At 40.5% G+C, this 20,607-nt stretch overlaps 1 protein-coding gene across 4 annotated transcripts in view; it reads left to right on the top strand.

Moving 5' to 3' along the window:
- The window catches only part of mgat5 (alpha-1,6-mannosylglycoprotein 6-beta-N-acetylglucosaminyltransferase), a 143,940-nt gene that overhangs the window by 89,772 nt on the left and 33,561 nt on the right, over positions 1-20,607 (top strand). For all 4 annotated transcript variants that reach the window (XM_060827136.1, XM_060827135.1, XM_060827137.1 and 1 more), the window contains exons 11-12: positions 7,781-7,914; positions 15,712-15,861. In XM_060827136.1, coding sequence (XP_060683119.1) covers positions 7,781-7,914; positions 15,712-15,861 — 284 coding nt within the window. The remainder of the gene's footprint in view (positions 1-7,780; positions 7,915-15,711; positions 15,862-20,607) is intronic.

Raw genomic sequence — 20,607 nt, 5'->3', positions numbered from 1 at the left:
ATATTTTCCTTCCACTATCATTCGCTGTCTTCTGTCAACCAGCCAATTCTGTATCCAGACAGAGAAACTTCCCTGTATCCCATTCCTCCTGACCTTCTGAACGAGCCTACCATGGGGAACCTTCTCAAATGCCTTACTGAAGTCCATAAACACAACATCCACCATTCGACCCTCATCAATTTGTCTAGTAACATTCTCAAAGAACTCTAAGATTTGTGAGGCATGACCTCCTCTCAAAGCCGTGCTGACTGCCTTTAATGTGGCCATGCTCTTCCAGATGGTCATAAATCCTATCCCTCAGAATCCTTTCTAACACCTTTGCAGGTGACAGACGTGAGACGGACTGGTCTGTAATTGCTGGGGATTTCCCTATTTCCTTTGTTGAAGAGAGGAATTACATTTGCTTCCCTCCAGTCCTCTGGTACAACTCTGGTGGAGAGCGAGGATGCAAAGATCTCCAAGTGGCGCAGCAATCACATTTCTTGCCTCCCAAAGCAGCCGAGGACAAAGCGGGTCTGGCCCTGGTGACTTGTCAATCTTGATGTTTGTCAAAATTTTCAACATGTCAGCTTCCTCAATCTCTATCTGTTCCAGCATGCTTACCTGCTCCTCAATGGTTTCATTCACTACAAGATCCTTTTTCTTTAGTAAAGACAAGCAAAAAACTCATTTAGGGCTTCCCCATCCACCTCAGACTCATGTATACACAAGTTCCCTATGCTATCCCTGTCGGCCCTACTCTCTCTTTTTGATCATTCTCTTATTCCTCACATATGTGTAAAATGCCTTTTGGATGCTCCCTAATCCTTCCTGCCAAGCCCTTGGCCCATCAATCCCACTTTCTGGCACTTGGCCCATTGCCTTGTATGTTATGACATTTCAAGTGCTGATCCATGTACTTTTTAAAGGTTCGGAGGTTTCTACACCTCAGTCAGGTCCCGCCCCTCCCCCCCCATTCTTACCTGCTCTTAACCAGTCTGAGACTATTCAGCCTCTCTTCATAGGTAATTGCTCTAATCAAGGCAGCATCCTGCTTACCACACATTCACTTTCAGTGCAATCATGTGTAACCTGCAGTGACCAGAAGTGCACGCAGTACTTCAGCTGCAGCCTAATCAAAGTTTTTTTTTGTACAACTCCAGAATAACCTCCTTTACTCTTATCTGTGCCATGCACAATAAAAGCAAATGCCCTGTATGCTGCCTTAGTCACCATATTAATCCATCATGTTGTTTTTAGGATTCTGTGGACAGGCACCCCAGGATTCCCCTGAGGTTTCCACTGCCTTGCCATTCATTCAGTACTGTTGCCTTGTTAGTTTAACGTGCATCACCTCACTGTTTTTTAGTGTTCAATTCCATCTTGTCACATCTGACCAACTTGTCAATATCTTACTGTAACCTAAGACCTCCTTCCTTGCTATTAACCACCTGGCCAATCCTCATATAATGCCCCCCACCACAACATTCTCATCTATTATTATTTATGTACATCATGAACAGTAAAAGGCTCAGATTGATAGACGTGGTACGCTACTGAACATTGGGCTCCATCCCCTTCTACAATCACCCTCTGTCTCTTACCACTAAGCTGGTTTTGGATCCCATTTGCCAAGTTACTCTGAACCTATATGCTTTAAACTCCTTTTGTCAATCTGCTGTATGGGACCTTTGTCAAAGAATTTGATAAAATCCACATAAACAACATCAATTGCAGTACCCTAAACTACACAACTGAATCATTCCTCAAAAGACTCACTCCAGTTTGTTAGGCTTTGTCAGACAAAGATCTTGCCTACTGTAAGTGACAAAGCCCATCTGTTTCTGTTGCACGTGGTCGTTGGCTGACTCTTTGTGTGGTTTGAATGTTGCTTGCCACTTATCAGCTGAAACCTGAATGTTATCCGTGTCGTATTCAAGCAGTCCATGTCTGTCTGTAGCATTTGAAGAGTCATGAATAGTATTGAACACTCTGCCATCATTGGCAACCAACTCCATGCCTGATATTGGAGGGGAGATCATCTGTAAGGCAGCTGAAGATAATTGAGTCTAGAACACTACCCTTTGAAGCAGGAATCTTGTGATGCAGTTGTGTTGTCTCGACCTTATGGCCAGCAGACCTAGGTTCATGTCCTACTGGCCACAGGGGTGTTTTGGGGAAAAAAATCAGAAAAGTTTGATTAGAAACTATCTACTTGATGAGCTCCCTGCAGTGTTCTCTTGGGACTAGGATGGTTGGTCAGCAACGACTTCAATGATCTCTTTATTTGATTCTAAATATGACTTCATTCCTTGGTAACTGTTTTTCCCCTGAATCTCATTGATTTCATTTTTGCTAAACTCCTTTTTTTCTGCCATTGGGGCAGCATTTCACCGTCACTTTCTTCATAAATACAGCTCTTTATCCAAGTTTGGCTTAATGCTGTCATGTGTTCAGAAGTCAAAATGTCCCTGGCAAAACCCAAAGACTGAATTAGCAAGCATGTAATTGCTGTGTAAGTGTTTTTAAATTCATTCATGGGATAAGTACATCACTTGCTAGGCTAGCATTTATTGCCTATCCTTAATTAGGACAGTTAGGGATCAACCACATCACTGTAAATCAGGATTGATCTGTAGGCCAGACCAGATAAGGATAGCAGTTTCCTTCCCTAAAGGACGTTAGTGAAGAAGATGGTTTTCCTGACAACAATGGATTAATGGTCCCATAATTGGTTTCTTAATTACAGATTTTTTAATTGGATTCAGTTCCACCATCTGGTGTGGCGTGTTTTGAACCCTGGTTCCGAGGACATTACCTGGGTCTCTGGATTAGCAGCCCAGCAATAATGTCACTAACCCATTGCATCTCCCTCAATGTGGCACTGATAGCATTGTTATACTTTTCATCAATTTGCCAAAATTGAAAAGTAGATACTGGGAACAGTTGGCCATTTTGATTCACTCTGATATTTTAGGCAAGACCTACCTTGGCTGTATTCCACATTGCATGTCAATAGTTTGTACTAAAACAGTGTTGGCAAAGTGCATGACTAGTTCTGGAGTGCTGGACTAGTTTTTTGGCCCTGTTTTCTTTGCTATATCTCATGCCTTCAGTTGTTTCTTGATGTTAAATAGAACAAATCAACTTGGCTGACAGCTGGCTTTTGTTGTTTGAAGCTTCCAAGAAAGCTGAAATGGACTGTCTAAAGATGAGTGCAAATGCATTAACCTTTGTCTTTTGCAGTGATGCAAGACCATAATACATAAGAGCAGAAATTAAGCCATTCAGCCCATCGAGTCTGTTCTGCCATTCAGTCACGGCTGATAAGTTTCTCAACCCCATTCTCCTGCTTTCTCCCCGTAACCCTTGATCCCCTTGATACTCTTAACCTTTCTATATTCTTCTTAAATATACTCAGTGACCTGGCCTCACAGCCTTCTGTGGCAATGAATTCCATGGATTCACCACTCTGGCTGAAGAAGCCTCTCCTTATCTTTGTTCTAAAAGGTCTTCCCTTTAATCCAATGCTGTGCACTTGAGTCCTGGTCTTTTGATACCAATGGAAACATCTTCCTAACACCTGCTTGGTCCAGGCCATTTTGGTATTCTGTATGTTTCAATTAGAACCCCTTGATCCTTCTAGACACTATCAAGTACAGACCCTGAGTCCTCAAACATTTCTTTATATGTTAAGGTTTTCATTCTGGGACCATTCTTGTGAACCTCCCCTGAACCACTGGCCTATAGCCAGTACATCCTCCCTGAGATATGGGTTCCAAAACTGCTCTCAATACTCCAAATGTGGTCTGACCAGAGTCTTTTCAACCTCCAAATACATTCCTGTTTTTATGTTCAAATCCTTTCAAAATTAAATGTCATAATTGCATTTGTCGTCCTAACTACTGACTCAACCTGCAAGTTTACCTTAACAGAATCCCAGACAAACTCCTAATGTCTTTGCACTTCAGACTTCTGAATTTTCTCTCCATTTAGAAGATAGAGGCATGGACTATTCTTCCTTCCAAAGTGCGTGACCTGAAACTTTTCCCCATTGCACTCGATCTGCCACTTCTTTGCCCAGGCACCAACCTATCCAAATCCTTCGCCATGCTCCCTGTTCCTTTACCTATCTTTGTATTGTCTGCAAACTTAGCCAGAATCCCCTCAGTTCCTTTTACCTAGATTGTTAATATATAAAGTGAAACGTGCTTCCAACACTGAGCCTTGTGGAACACCACTTGTCACTGGCTGCCACCCTGAGAAGGACCCATTTATCCCCATTCTGTCTCTCTGCCAGACAGCTAAGCTTCTATCCAAGCAAGCAACTTGCCTCTAATACAATGTTCCCTTATCTTACTCAGTCATTCCTGTGCAGTACCTTGTTAAAGGCTGCCTTGATGTCCAGGTAGATAACATCCATTGGCTCTCCTTGGTCTAACCTGCTCATTACTCAAATAATTCTAGCAGATTTGTCAGGTATGATCTCCCCTTGATGAAACCATGCTGACCTAGCCTGATTTAACCATACTCTTTCAAGTATTCAGAAAATCATCATCACAATGGATTCCAGGATCTTTGCCATGACTGAGGTTAGGTTAATTGGTCTGTAATTTTCCATCTTTTGCCTTACTCCCTTTTTAAACAGGGGTAACATGTTAGTGATTTTCCAGTCCTCTCGGACCCTCCCTGATTCTAGCAATCCCTGAAAGATCACCACTAACACCTACACTATCTCTTCAGCTCTTTCCCTTCGAACTTAGTGAGTGGCACGGTGACACAGTGGTTAGCACTGCTGCTTCACAATGCCACAGACCAGAGTTCAATTCCTGCCTCGGGCAATTGTCTGTATGGAGTTTGCACATTCTCCCCGTGTCTACATAGGTTTCCTCCGGGTGCTCCGGTTTCCTCCCACAGTCCAAAAATGTGCAGGTTAGGTGAATTGGCCATGCTAAATTGCCCATAGTGTTAAGGTGAAGGGGGGAATGGAGGGTGTGGACTTATTGGGCCAAAGGGCCTGTTTCCACACTGTGTAAGTAATCTAATCTAAACTCTGGAGTGTAGTCCAACGGGTCCAGGTTATTTATCCATCTTCAGGCCATTCAGTTTTTCTAGCAACTTCTCCTTCGTGATGGCCACCATACTCAGCTCTGCCACCTCGCTCTTGAATTTTTGGGATATTACTCATGTGAAGACTGAAGCGAAGTAATTATTCAATTCTTCAGCCATTTCCTTGTTCCATACTACTATCTCTCCAGTGTCATTTTCCAGTGGCTCAGTGTCCACTTTTGCCTCTCTTTTGCCCTTTATATATCTAAAGAAACTCTTACAGTCTTCCTTCATATTACTAGCTAGCTTACTCTCATATTTATTGTTTTCCCTCCTTTTTTTATTGCACTCTGGTCTTTCTAAGCTTTCTATTCCTCTGGTTTCCCACTACCCTTCGCCTCATGATATGCATTTACTTTGGCTTTTATGCTCTCCTTGACTTCCCCAGTCAGCCTTGGTTGTCTCATCCTCCCTGTACTATGCTGCTTTTTTTTGGGGGGGGGGGGATGAATCTCTGCTATGCCTCCTGAATTAATCCCAGAAACTCCTACCACTGTCTTTCATGATAGACCCCCCTCCCAGTCAATTCTACCCAGCTCCTTCCTCATGCCTCTAGTTATCCCTCTCAAATTTCACAGTAAATTCAAATGTATTATGATCACTGCCTCCGAAGGGTTCCTTAACCTTTTAAGCTCCCTTATCAAGTCTGTCTCATTACACAACATTGAATCCAGTAGTCCTGTTCCCTAGTGGGCTCCGCCACAAGCTGCTCCAAAAGCAACTCCGAGACATTCCACAAACTCCTTTTCTTGCAATCCACTGCCAAACTGATTTTCCCAGTCCACGTGCATATTTAAATCCCTCATGATCACTGTAACTTTGTCTTTCCTACTCATCTTTTCTGTTTCTTGGTGTATCTTTTGTCTCAGTTCCTGACTACTGTTTGGAGGCCTGTACATGAATCCAAAAATGTTTTTTTAAACCTTTTTTGTGGTTCCTCAATTCTGCATCATCTGACCCTACTTAGTTTCTTACTATTGGTTTAATTTCATTTCTTACTAATAAGGCAACCCCACCCCCATTAAAAGTGGGAATGAAGGGAATGCTTGATGTGAAGCCAACATTTGCAATATAGTTGCCATATAGTGTTTATGCATTTGTGATGAACAGATTGCTGAAGATGAATGAGTAAGTTGTTCTTAGTAAGTTCTCTTTTTTTGCATACTGTAAGCTGCGTCTGACAGCATTTTTTCTCATTCCCACTTGGTCAGCACTACTGCAAAACTATTCCCTGTTCTTCCTGATCTAATTCCCCTATCGCGTACTCATTGCTTGGTCTGCTTTAGCTACATTGCTTTTCCATGAATTCCAATCACTTCAGTTAGCAGTCTTTCATTGAAATTTAATAGTCCCTGCGCACCGCATTTGAATTTGAAAAACTAGCAGTTTTCCTGTTGTGGTGTGGCTTGGACAAAAGTGTGAATTTTGGGGATGTAAGCAAGAATGTTTTAAAAATCTGAATTTCTGAGGAAAGATTTTCCAATTTCCTGATTGAGCTTTGAAAGGCAACTTCAGAATCTTATTATTGAGCAGCAAACACCTTTAGTTATGCATTTTCATTAACTAATTAGCCCAACTAATATTATTTCTCTGCCACTTTGACTTATGCTCTCCTTCACTGAGAAACTAGATGGTGCAAGTTCCTGAAGTGAAAGTCACAGTATAAACCTTACAGTTGCACCCAGCTGAATAGATTAGATTAGATTACTTACAGTGTGGAAACAGGCCCTTCGGCCCAACAAGTCCACACCGACCCGCCGAAGCGCAACCCACCCATACCCCTACATATACCCCTTACCTAACACTACGAACAATTTAGCATGGCCAATTCACCTGACCCGCACATCTTTGTGACTGTGGGAGGAAACCGGAGCACCCGGAGGAAACCCACGCAGACACGGGGAGAATGTGCAAACTCCACACAGTCAGTCGCCTGAGGCGGGAATTGAACCCAGGTCCCTGGTGCTGTGAGGCAGCAGTGCTAACCACTGTGCCACCGTAGCCGACAATGTATGCAGCACAGTGTATGTGCATGGTCCATGGCCACCATCTTCCTCGACCTATTATCCATGCAAGTTGGCATTAGCAAATTACTAGGCCCAGCCGATCATCTTAGCTGCCCTCTGATAACTCACTTATTTTGGCTTTTAGACTTTAGAGATTAGGGACCCCTGAGATTTGCATATTTCTGTCAGGTTGCTTTGCGCTTGAGAACCTTCCGTCTTGTGCATCTTCGCAGAGTGCAACATATGGCTCTTAACTTACTTTATAGTGCTCATTCATTTTGTTTGCGTGGCCTCTTTGGCTTATATATGTTTTTAGCATATAAAGAGAATAAAAAGAGATGTGAATGTTAAGGCTGTTGTAAAGAAGTAACTTACTTGTAATTGTATAAATTGTCACAGTTGCTGATTTAAGTACTGATAATGACTGCTATCTTTTCAATGTTTCATTAATGTTACTTTGGTTGAGAAGATATTTATTGCTATTACCTGATTCATTTTTAAATATGTGCCATTCAGTTTTTCACCAATGTGATGCTTCCCAATTCTGGTTTGGATTACTAAGATTATCATTATTAAAATGTTCAGGAACATATACCAAGACCAAATATTGATTCCTAAGATCCTTACTGTGTTTGATAATTTTGATCGAATTATGATGTGGTGTTTTGCCTTGCCTGTCTTTGCAGCTCACACACCTGACAACAGCTTCCTAGGATTTGTGGTTGAACAACATCTCAATGCCAGTGATATTAGTCATCTTGATGATATCAAAAGACAAAATCAGTCTCTTGTATATGGCAAAGTGGATCATTTTTGGAAGGTACATAGATTCAGCAATCATTCTACAATGAGAATTATTACCTAGTTATATTTATTTAACTGAACTTAGATGGGCTATGATTAAAAACAAAATTGTTGAGTCCTTGCACCTGCCTGGTTTTTATCGTTGCCTTTTAATATCATGTTTAAATCTGTACCTATCACTTGGTGGGCAGGATAATGTCAGGAATGATAAAGGGCTTATGCCCGAAACGGCAACTTTCCTGCTCTTTGGATGCTGCCTGACCTGCTGTGCTTTTCTAGCGCCCCACGTTTTAAACTCTGATCTCCAGCCTCTGCAGTCCTCATTTTCTTCCAGGATAATTATTAACGACTGGCTTTATTTATCACTTGAAAATAATTTTTTTTTGCATCTGTTGTCAGACTCTGTCAGCAATCAGAATATTTCCTGTATATGCTATTTCTACTTTCTCCAAGCATTTTAGCCTAAGCAGCTAAGTAGACATGACTTCTTTCTCTAAGGAGATGAGAAATCACAATGATAAAGTGGTATTTTAGTTGAATAAAAGCTTCATTAGACCGCATCAGAAATTATATTGGTTTTTGTGCGCTGCACCTCAAAAGATAGACTTGTCTTATTGGGAATACAGTGCAGATTTAGGATAATAACAACAAGATTCAGAATTAAATTGTAAGGATAAGTTATTTAAATTCATACCCTTAAATTCAGAATATTGTGGCTTTTTACTCCAAGCACTTAAAATGGAAAGGGACTTGAAAGGACAACCGTTTCTCATTCCATTGTTGCACTGCATTGCTTTCTTCTATTTTATTAACTCCTTCAACCTGTTAAAATATTATTTAACCTTCTCTGCTTCAAATTAATAGTGCTAGCATGTTAGACCTATTTTCAATCCAGGAGGAGTGATCATTAGCTCCTTGAAAGTGGAGTCGCAGGTAAATAGGTAGTGAAGAAGGCATTTGGTATGCTTTCCTATATTGGTCAGAGTATTTAATACAGGAGTTGGGAGGTCATGTTGCGGCTGTACAGGACGTTGGTTAGGTCACTGTTGAAATATTGCGCGCAATCTGGTCTCCTTCCTATCGGAAAGATGTTGTGAAACTTGAAAGGGTTCAGAAAAGATTTACAAGGTTGTTGCCAGGATTGGAGGATTTGAGCTCTAGGGAGAGGCTGAACAGGCTGGGGCTATTTTTCCCTGGAGCGTCTGAGGCTGAGGGGGTGACCTTATAGAGGTTTATAAAATTATGAAGGGCATGGATAGGGTAAATAGGCAAATTCTTTTCCCTGGGGTTGGGGAGTCCAGAATTAGAGGGCATAGATTTAGGGTGAGAGGGGAAAGATATAAAAGAGACCTAACGGGCAACTTTTTCACGCGGCGGGTGGTATGCGAATGGAATGAGCTGCCAGAGGAAGTGGTGGAGGCTAGTACAGGTGCAACATTTAAGAGGCATTTGGATGGATATATGAATGGGAAGGGTTTGGAGCGATATGGGCCGGGTGCTGGCAGGTGGGACGAGATTGGGTTGGGATATCTGGTCAGCGTGGATGGGTTGGACCAAAGGATCTGTTTCATGCTGTACATCTCCATGACTCTCTGACTCTAAGTGAATAATTTGTGTATTCATTGGGAGGCTGATGGGCATTTGAGGAAGAAGGGAATATCTGGTTGCAAAGGTAGATTTAGATAAGGGGAAAAAAAAGGGAACTCCCAAATAGAGTATAAATACTGACAACCATCCTGTTTCTTTGTTATACTTGTATGACCCCATGTTACTCATCAGTAGTTTCTCATCTTAGTTGTTTTTGTTCAATCTGTGCTGAACACAGAATTTCTAACATGACAAAAATCTGCAATCAGAACTCAAACTGTCGCTTCCCCACTTCTTTATACAATTTTATTTTTTTATTCTTGTATTCTGTACCTTTGTTTTCAAAACACCCACCACTTTATCACTGTGTTCAACCTTGAATCAAATTCTGTGTCTTAGTCCCTGTGTATGTTTATTCATGAGTTTCCCATTTAAATATACATTCTAATTTCTGTATTTGTTCCCAACATGTAGTACGTCTCATCCTCCATTTAAGATGCATCTACACTTGTCTTCCCACTCTTATCAGTCTGATTCTGAGAGGAGTAACTCCTCGGGTTCATAATTTTCAACCTTTTCTCTTACCTAAGCAATATCTGTTTTTATCTTGGAAAGCACTAAACTGTCTATTTTTATATTGCTATATATTTTTTACATTTTTATAAAATCTTATGGGTTGTGTGTTTTTCTTTCTGTAGTGCATACTGCTTCTACAAAATAAGATTTGTTGACCAGAACTTTATACCATATGTGGGTATAATTGATTAATTTCTGAAGACGGGGCTTAATTCTAAAGCATATTTGCAAGTATTATTGAGTGGTTCACAAAATGAGCCTTCCTGCATGCATAGAGTAGTTGAAGTGGTAAAAGATGTAATAATCTAAAATAATTCAGAGGGAAGATTAAGGGTCCTTCTTGATGGATAAACTAAAATGGGTTAAATGGTCACCATTATAATCATTTTAGTTATGCATTATTTCTCTGCTAATGTAAGAAATTGCTGTAACTGTTTTGTTTATATTTTCTCTTTTTAATTTGAGATGGTTGTCAGTTGAATTTTGGAATACTAAATCTATTTTGGAGATATTGACAATTTTCTGCAGAAACATTGGTTTCTTGGATACTTGAGAGAGTTGTAACACTCTTCAATTACTTTTCTGAAACAATTTGCTATCAGATACTGAATAAACCATCTTTGGTCACAAAGCTCTGGGAGTTTTTCAGCACAGAAAGAGGCCCTTTGGCCCAGTGTGTCCATATTGGTTATCAAACGTCCATTTGTTCTATTCCCATTTTCCAATGCCTTCTATGCCATGGAGTTCAAGTGCTAATCTAAATAGTACTTTAAAGGTCTTGAGGTTCCTGCCTGTCGCACCCTTTTCAGGCAGCAACTTGCAGATATCCACAAGCCTCCAGATGAAACACTCTTACCTCACACCGCCTCTAAACCTTCTGCTCCATAAGGAGAAATCATGCCATTTCGTTATTGACCCCTTTCCTAACGGGAATGTTTCTCCCTAGCTACCCTGTTTATGTCCCTCAGGACTTTTGTATGCCTTAATCAGATACCCTACCTCCTCCGTTTTCCATGCACAAAGGAAAATAGCTCCAGCCTATCTAATCTTTTTTCATCGCTGAATTGCTGCAACCCAGACAAAATCCTAGTGAATCTGTTCCTCGCCCTGTCTAGTGCAGTCACATTCTTCTTATATTTGGAAGTTGTTTCCAAAAGGTGGGTATACTAGGACCTGTGGGCACAGCCTTAGAATTAGAGGGGATCAATTTAGAACAGAAATGAGGAGGCACTTCTTCAGCCAGAGTGTGGTGGGCCTCTGGAATTCACTGCCACTGAGCACAGTGGAGGCCAGGACGTTAAACTTCTTCAAGGCAGAGATTGATAAATTCTTAACCTTGCTATGGGGAGAGTGCAGATGAGTGGCGTTGAAATGCCCATCAGCCATGATTGACTGGTGGAGTGGACACGATGGGCCAAATGGCCTTCCTTCTACTCCTGTTTCTTATGATCTTATGACATGGAGCTAACAGTGTTTCACTTGGAGGTTTGTGGGTATCCAATAGTCACTACCTGAAAGGATACAAGAGGCAGGAACCCTCAAGACATTTAATGTACTCTAACAACATGTTACATATTTTCAATTCTCAGTCCACTCTGAGACTGCTCGCTTGCCATCTGACAGGTGCTTGTAAGCTCTCAGCTCAGAACAGTGTTCATTCACTGTCTTAAAGGTGCAATACATACTATCAACCTGATAACAATACTTAGTATCAGTCAAGTTCAAATTGCCAATTTGATCATTTAAGCATGAAAGCGCTTCAGAAGTATGAACATAGAACATTGAACAATACAGTACAGAGCTGGCCCTTTGGCCCATGATGCTGTGCCGAAAATTTGTCCTAGCTTAAGCACCTATCCATGTACCTATCCAATTGCCGCTTAAAGGTCGCCAATGATTCTGCCTCTGCCACTCCCAAAGGCAGCACATTCCATGCCCCCGCCACTCTCTGGGTAAAGAACCTATCCCTATCATCCCCCCCCCATGCCTTCCACCCTTCACCTTAAATTTATGTCCCCTTGTAACACACTGTTGTACACGGGGAAAAAGTCTCTGACTGTCTACTCTATTCCCCTGATCATCTCTTAAACCTCTATCAAGTCACCCCTCATCCTTCGCCGTTCCAATGAGAAAAGGCCTAGCGCACTCAACCTACCCTTGTACGACCTATTCTCCATTCCAGGCAACATCTTGGTAAATCTCCTCTGCAACCTCTCCAAAGCTTCCACATCTTTCCTAAAGTGAGGCGACCAGAACTGCACACAGTACTCCAAATGTGGCCTTACCAAGGTTCTATACAGCTGCAACATCATCTCACGACTCTTGAATTCAATCCCTCTGCTAATACACCATAGGCCGCCTTACAAGCTCTATCCACCTGAGTGGCAACTTTCAAAGATCTATGAACATAGACCCCAAGATCCCTCTGCTCCTCCACCTTACTAAGAACCCTACAGTTAACCCTGTATTCCGCATTCTTATTTGTCCTTCCATAATGGACAACCTCACACTTGACAGGATTGAACTCCATCTGCCATTCCTCAGCCCAGCTCTGCATCATATCTAAGTCCCTTTGCAGCTGACAACAGCCCTCCTCACTATCCACAACTCCACCAATCTTCGTCTCATCTGCAAATTTACTGACCCACCCTGTGACTCCCTCTTCCAAGGCATTAATAAAAATTACAAACAGCAGAGGACCCAGAACTGATCCCAGCGGGACTCCACTTGTAACTGGGCTCCAGGCTGAATATTTACTATCTACCACCACTCTCTGACTTTGACCGGTTGGCCAGTTCTCTATCCAACTGGCCAAATTTCCTACAATCCCATGCCTCCTGACTTTCTGCATAAGCCTACCATGGGGAACCTTATCAAATGCCTTACTAAAATCCATGTACACTACATCCACTGCTCTACCCACATCCACATGCTTGGTCACCACCTCCAAAGAATTCAATAAGACTTGTAAGGCAAGACCTACCCCTCACAAATCCGTGCTGGCTGTCCCTAATCAGCAGTGTCTTTCCAGAAACTCATAAATCCTATCCCTCAGTACCCTTTTCATTACTTTGGCTACCACCGAAGTAAGACTAACTGGCCTGTGATTCCCAGGGTTATCTCAATTTCCTTTTTTGAACAGGGCACAACATTTGCCACTCTCCAGTCCCCTGGCACCACCCCCGTTGACAGTGAAGATGAAAAGATCATTGCCAATTCTGCAATTTCCTCTCTAGCTTCCCACATAATCCTAGGATATATCCCTGTCAGACCCGGGGGACTTGTCTATCCTCAGCTTTTCAAAATGTCCAACACATCTTCCTTCCTAATAAGTATCTCCTGTAGCCTACCAGTCCGTTTCATACTATATTTCATAATTTGAGCAGAAGTGCAAGAATGGGATCCCATAATCATGATTTCTCAATTCCCTGCTATCTGCTTGTGCACCCCACTTTTGTTGTTTCATTTTCTTGAAACTGAGGGAATGCTGTGAAAGTTTGGTAATCCTACAACAAAGCTGAACTGTAACTGTGTTAGTACAGGACTGTCACTGAATGTATACTGACCAGCTGTATTTTGAAGTTCATAAGTAAAATGCTTGTGTTGAACTAATTGGTTTTCAAAATCAAGGGTTTCTACAGAAAATGTGTAAATTGGGATGAAGCTGCATGAGAGTGAGATACTTTCTCTAATTGCAGAAATATCAGTAAAGTTATGATGGATATAAAGTCAAGTAAATTAGCCTTGATGGGTAATTATTTTGCATGGTGTAAAGTATTAAAAGTTCAACATGATAAACACTTCTTTGAAAAACCATACGTTGTCGTCATATTTACCACCTTCGGAAAAATACACTTGGATAATCAAAAGCCGTCCAGTTGCCACTAACCCATGAATCCATTACTTGACATATTTTGATTCTTGGACTGCTAGCCGTTCTCATTGACGACATGTTCCAATGGCAAAAATGCCAACATGTTTCTTTATTCATGGATTTAACATTCTTGCAGAATGTTGCGGTATTAGATTAATATTTTCATAGGGCTTATTGGAGCTAATCTTTTGATATTTCAAGCTTGACTTGCCTTTGATTTGGTGTGATGTACTAACATATGAGAAAGGAAGAATAGACTATTCAGACCTTTGATCCTGCGTCATCTTTCAGTAAGATCGTGGCTCATGTGACTTTAACTTCAACTCTACATTCCTGCATATGTCTGATGATCTATCTTTCTCGTGGTAATTGAGAGTCCTTCATTGTAATTCTATACTCTATTTGAGCAGAAGGTCAGTGAAGCGATGTCACCTTCCGCTCAAAGAACTATGAGCCTGCACTCTAACTTCTCTTTGTTCAGCAATTCACCCCAAGAACTTTTAAGGTTAAAGTTATAAGTCCTGCCCTAACAATATGTAGTACCTCACATTTATCTAGATTAAACTCCACCTGCCATTCCTCAGCCCATCTGATCAAGGTCCTGTTGTACTCTGAGGTAACCTTCACTGTCTACTGCGCCACCAATGTTCATGTCATCTACAAACTTACTAAACATGCCTCCTATATTTTCATCCAAATCATTTATATAAATGACAAAAAGCAGTGGACCCACAACCAATACTTGCGGCATACCACAGATCACAGGTATCCAACCTTAAAACAGTAAGGGCAGATGTGGCACACTGGCTCAGTACTGTGCACTACTGCTTCATTACACCAACAACCTGGGTTTGATTCCAGTTTGGGTGACTGTGTGGAGTCTGCATGTTTTCTGTGTCTGCATGGATTTCTGACAGGTGCTCTGGTTCCTCCCATAGTCCAAAGATGTGCAAGTTAGTTGCATTGGGCATGCTAAATTATCCGTTGTGTCTGAAAATGCACAGACGAGATGGATTTGGTGGCTTTTGATATCTGCTTTTTGCAGCATAGGAGAATGTGGTTCCAGTCTTTTCCTTGATGTTAGGAACCCATGAACTGTAAATTGTACAAAGATGGACTTTGTTTTGTTTTATATTTGATTTGTTATTAATATAGGTACTGGAATATGATTACTTTAAACACTTATGGCATTTTTACAAAAAAGATCCAGTGAAGAAACAAAAAAAATTTTGACATTCTATTCAATTTTTCTTCCCTAAAGGATATTGAACCAGAAGGGTTTGCGACAACAATAGTTCCATGTTCTCCCATTAGACTAACTTTTTTAAAATTTCATATTTTTAAATTATTTTCAATTTCACTAACTGCTGTTGTGGGATACAAACCCAGAATATTAGCCTGAGTCTCAGGATTATTGGTACAATGGAAATACCACAATGACACTGCCAGAATTTTACATTTTCAGACTTTAAGTTTGGTTATAGTCTTCTTGTTGGTCACTGATTATTTGTAATCTTTTAAGTTCAGGTGTGCTTTAATGAGGTTGTGTGGCTGGCATAATGCCCCATCTGTAATGACTGAGTTATACTCTTGGATCATTCTCCAAGCATTTTTCACTTCTTCTATTCCTCAATTTCACACATTACATAAAGATTTATTGCTGTAATTCCACTTCAGGAAATGATCAAGAAGGAGATGATCTAAATATTTTGCTTTCTCGTACATTAATTCAGACTCCAGTAAATTAAATGTGTTTCTTCTCCTGTCTCTCTTCAGGATAGGAGGTCTTACTTAGATATAATCCATAGCTACACAGAAGTTCATGGCACTGTTCATGGAACGAGCACAGTCCACATTCCTAGCTATGTGAAAAACCATGGGATACTGAGTGGACGTGATCTACAACTTCTTCTAAGGGAAACAAAGGTACAAAGTGTGATACGTGTGCATTGTTGACGATCACTTCTCTGCTTCAGAATATAAATGTACATACAGGGAAAAAATAATTTGAAGTTGTAGAATTCTGAACATTTGTGCTAATCCAAATTGATTTCTAACAATCATTATGTTGGAATTTTATAAAATCATGTGGAGAGAAATAGATTAGTGGACAAAAAGGCAAAACAACCCACATCGAGAAGTGATGGAAGCTACTGCCTTTTTTTTCCAATTTGTTTAATTTCATAAAGTGGGTTTTCGAATTTGAAGATGTGATTTGTTCATCTTGATTGCATACAAAGCTTCTGAAATTAATTTGACTTGTAATTTTTTTAAAAACAAAAAATTTTGTGCATTGAGAAAACACAAATATTCTATTTTTAGCTGCAAGGGAATGCCTCAGTCTGAGCTGTTTTTTTTGTATTTAGAGATTTTCACAATGAAGCTCTATATCAAAAGACTGTACCATAATGAAGCTGTTCCACTGTCAGATCAAGTTATATCAGTAACAAAGTTAAACCAAGTAAAACATCTAAAACACTTCCATTCTATTATTAAATAATAAAGTAAACACCATACACGGGATTTTCATCTTCAGTAGGAATGTACAAATTTTACACTGTTTGATTTTTTTTTTTCCCAGTACATTATCCTGTCTCACTGAAAACTCATACCATTTCTGCATATCATGTGATCTGTGTCCAAACTGTTCAACAACTGTTTCTTTTCAGTAAATTTAGGTTATTTCATGTAAAAATAAACTATTTCATATGCTATACTTAAAAGCAGAAAATGCCAGAAAGCTATGTTGAGAATGCTGGACATGCAGAGCAAATAGATACAAGCAAAAATTCCAAATAAGTTGTGATTTTGTTTAAGACCATAACCTTTTTTCTTTTGAGGGAGAAATCCAAAGTCCCAGGTCCTTATTGCAGGAACTAAGTTACAATGCCTTCTGTTCAAAATTATATTTTACTAAATGAGTCACCATCTAGTCTGTACAATAAAGAATCAACTTGTATTGAACGTCATTAACAGCCAGATTGCTGTCAACTCTAATTGTAAACTACAAGTTACATTTTAAATAGAATATACAACTAAGGCAGATCTTACAAATTTGCTTTGCTGTCCAATCAGCATATATAGGAACACAAGTAGGACATTTGGCCCTTCCAGCTGGCTCTATTGTCGAGTACAATCATGGTTGATCATGCTCATACCTGATTGTGGTTTTGCTGTATACTCTTTGATCTATTTAACCCTAAAAATTGTATCTCCTCCTTTTGAAAATATTCAGTGTTTTGGCTTCAACCTGTGGCAGAGTATTGCTCAGGTAGACTACATTCTTGGTGAAATTATTTTCTCAGTTCAATCCTAAATGGCCACCACATATCCTGAGACTGTCACCTCTGGTTCTGGACTTCCAGGTCATTAGGAGCATCTGTGTTTGCCCTATTAAGTCCTGTTAGAATTTTACAGTTTTCTGAGATTCCTACCCTCATTTTTTTTTTCTTAACTCCATTGAATACAGTCATAACAAATTCAGTGTTTTATCATGCATTAGTCCTGCTATCCCATGAATAGTCTGGTAAACTTTGGTTACCCTCCTTGTATGGCCAGAACATCATCCTCATAACGAGATAAAACTGCATACAATATTCCACGTGTGATCTCTCCAAGGTATGTACAATTGCAGCAAGGCATGCAAAGGTACTCTAATCCTCTCGCTGTGAAGGCCACAATATCATTTGCTGTTTTCAGTATCTGCTGCACCTGTATGCTTACTTTCTGCGACTCTTGTAGAATGACACCTGGGTCTCGTTGCACCTCTCCCTTTCCCAATCCATTACCGTTCAGGTAATCTGCCTTCCTGTTTTTAGTATCAAAGTGGATAACTTCACATTTATCCACATTGTATTTCATCCACTCTCTCAATTTGTCTAAATCATACTGAAGCATCTCTGCTGCATCCTTGCAGTTCACCTGCCTACACAGCTTTGTTATGTGCAAACTTGGAAATATTCTTTAGCTCACTCTAATTTATTAATATATATTGAGAATAGTTAGAGTCCAAGTATTGATCCCTGTGGTACCTCATAGTCACTGGCTGCCACTTGGGAAACGAGCCATTTATTTGTACTCTTTTTGTTTCTTGTCTACAAGATAATGAATTGCTATTCTACTAATGATAATTGTGGAGTGATCAAGAAATAAGGAACATTAGCAAGACACGGGCAGTCGTCAGAGTGAGAACACGGTGAAAATTGAAATGATAAGTAACAGGAAATTCCATCCTGCTTTCAGACTGAATAGTGATGTTCCACAAGTCAGTCATCCAGCCTATGTTTGGTCTCTGCAATTAGAGGAGACCATATCAAATGCTGTTTTATTTTGGGGGGGGTGGGGGGGCCCTCCCTCTCAAGCTTATGTATTGAGCATCTTTGCTTGCTAATTCCATTGAAAGTGCTATTTCCAGAGCTTTAAGTTGTTTTCTTTTCATCTGTAGTCTCTTCTGAATTGTTTCATCTTAAACTCCACTTCAATTTCTGATTAGCATAATTCAAGTTGCCTTCAAATATGCAACATTCTGCTAACATCTCTAATTGTAACATACTGGGAGCTAGATTCCCCACCACGCTGGTTGCATTTGTTGAATCCAAACCTTTCAGAAATCACCAGTGGTTTTGGTGAAAATAATTCTACTGTAGAATTCCTACTATTTCTTCTTACATTTTGGAACTCTGCTTTCTGAACTGTGCCAGACTTCTCAGAAGTTAAAAAGTTTATTCCTCCGCCAAACAATCAGGAACTCTGGAAAGGCTATATCTGCTTCACTTTTATTAATTTGAATAAAATAGTGGAATTTCACTGTGTGGAAGTTCCAGCACGTTATTTTCATCATGTAATTCCTATGGTGCCAAAATTTCCCAAAATTCTTTTATTAAAATGGGAGGCCCTGTGTTGCACAATGAAAACCTTCGCGCTGACTTGCCTCTCCCCATTTAACATGAGCTATTTCTGAGCCTACCTATTTTTCTTTTGAGTCTGCACTACTAGCTCAAAGTCTTTCTTTCAATGTAGATTACTCTTTTTAGTGTGTTCCTTCAGCATGGAGCAAGCTGCTTCTGCACTGTTCACCTTTTTGTTTTAAAACTGACTATCTGCTTCAGTGCAGCCAGGGTGTCTTTTGATTCCTTTCCTCATTTTTATCAGTATGTTTTGCTGTTAGGACTGTGATTCTATATTTTTTCAATGAATCAGTGTATTGATCTGGTGGATCTCTAAGCAGTTTTTATTCGTATTCTTTCTATTACGTTTCCAGAAGGGTTAGGAGATCAAAGTGTTAAACAATAACAGGAGTTTTAATAATGTGTTTACTGTACAGGCAGCAAGGATAGAGTAAGCTGTTTCTTGTTCAAATGGCTGATGACTGTTTTGCATCACATGATTAGACACACAGTGGCAGTCCATCATACTTAACGAATACACAACACTTCATAGCACACATGACATGAAAAAAAATCTAACCATTGCCCCTTTTTAATGTTCATTGGCCCTGCAACGTCCTGAGAGTTAACATTGACTAGAAACTGAACTGATCCAGCCAGGTCAATACTATGGATACAAAAGGCAGTCAACACCTTGGAAAACTGCAGTGATTAACTCTTCTGTCTCCCCAGTGCCTATCTGCCATCATGTACAAAGCACAAGTCAGGAGTGTTTTGGAATACTTTCCATTTGCCCAATGCAGTTCCAATAAGAGTTCAACACCATCCAGGACACAGCCATCCACTTGATTAGCACACCATCCACCACCATCAACATTCATTCCAGGACAAAGGCAGCAAATGCACCTGTGCACTACCTGCAAGTCACATGCCATCATGACTTAGAATTATATTTCCATTCCTTCGTTGTAGCAGGTTCATAATTTTGCAACTTGCTTACAGGCAGCACCATGAGGGCATCCATACACCCCAGGACTGCAGCGGTTCAAGAGGCAGCTCACCTCTACTGTTTCCAGGGTCATTAGGGATGGATAGTAAATGCTGGTGTAGCCAGCGATTCTCTAATCCCATGTGGAAATGAACAAAAACAATGGAGAGAAGACAAGGAAAGGAAGAGTCAGGCAAACGAGGTGAAGGTAAAAGAAAGGTCAAGGTGAATGATATTAAAGCAAGGTAAATTATGTTTTTCAGCTCAATGTGAGAGCAGGTAAAGCATAAATTCAGGAATCAATCTATCAGAAAAAGAGGGAGGCAATTGTTGCTAAATTTGAGGGGGGTGGTATCCTCTATTTATGGGTGGTGGGGGGGGTGGGGGAAGGTTGAGAATGGAAATGGAGGTTAGATTATATTAGATTACTTAGTGTGGAAACAGGCCCTTCATCCCAACAAGTCCACACCGACCCTCCAAAGAGCAACCGGCTCAGACCCATTCCCCTACATTTACCCCTTCACCTAACATTACGGGCAACTTAGCATGGCCAATTCACCTGACTTGCACATCTTTGGGCTGTGGGAAGAAACCGAAGAAACCGGAGCACCCGGAGGAAACCCACGCAGATGAGTGGAGAATGTGCAAACTCTACACGGACAGTAGCCCGAGGTGGGAATTGAACCCGGGTCTCTGGTGCTGTGAGGCAGCAGTGCTCATCACTGTGTTTTGCAATTCGCAGAGAAGCCTTGAAATATTTCAATCTGACTTCTGAATTTCATTTGTTTGGTTGCTAGC

This window comes from Hemiscyllium ocellatum, chromosome 7 (assembly GCF_020745735.1).
Source record: "Hemiscyllium ocellatum isolate sHemOce1 chromosome 7, sHemOce1.pat.X.cur, whole genome shotgun sequence".
NCBI lineage: Eukaryota > Metazoa > Chordata > Chondrichthyes > Orectolobiformes > Hemiscylliidae > Hemiscyllium > Hemiscyllium ocellatum.
The sequence above is the reverse complement of the archived record's forward strand: the minus strand, read 5'-3'. Positions and strand labels throughout refer to the sequence as shown.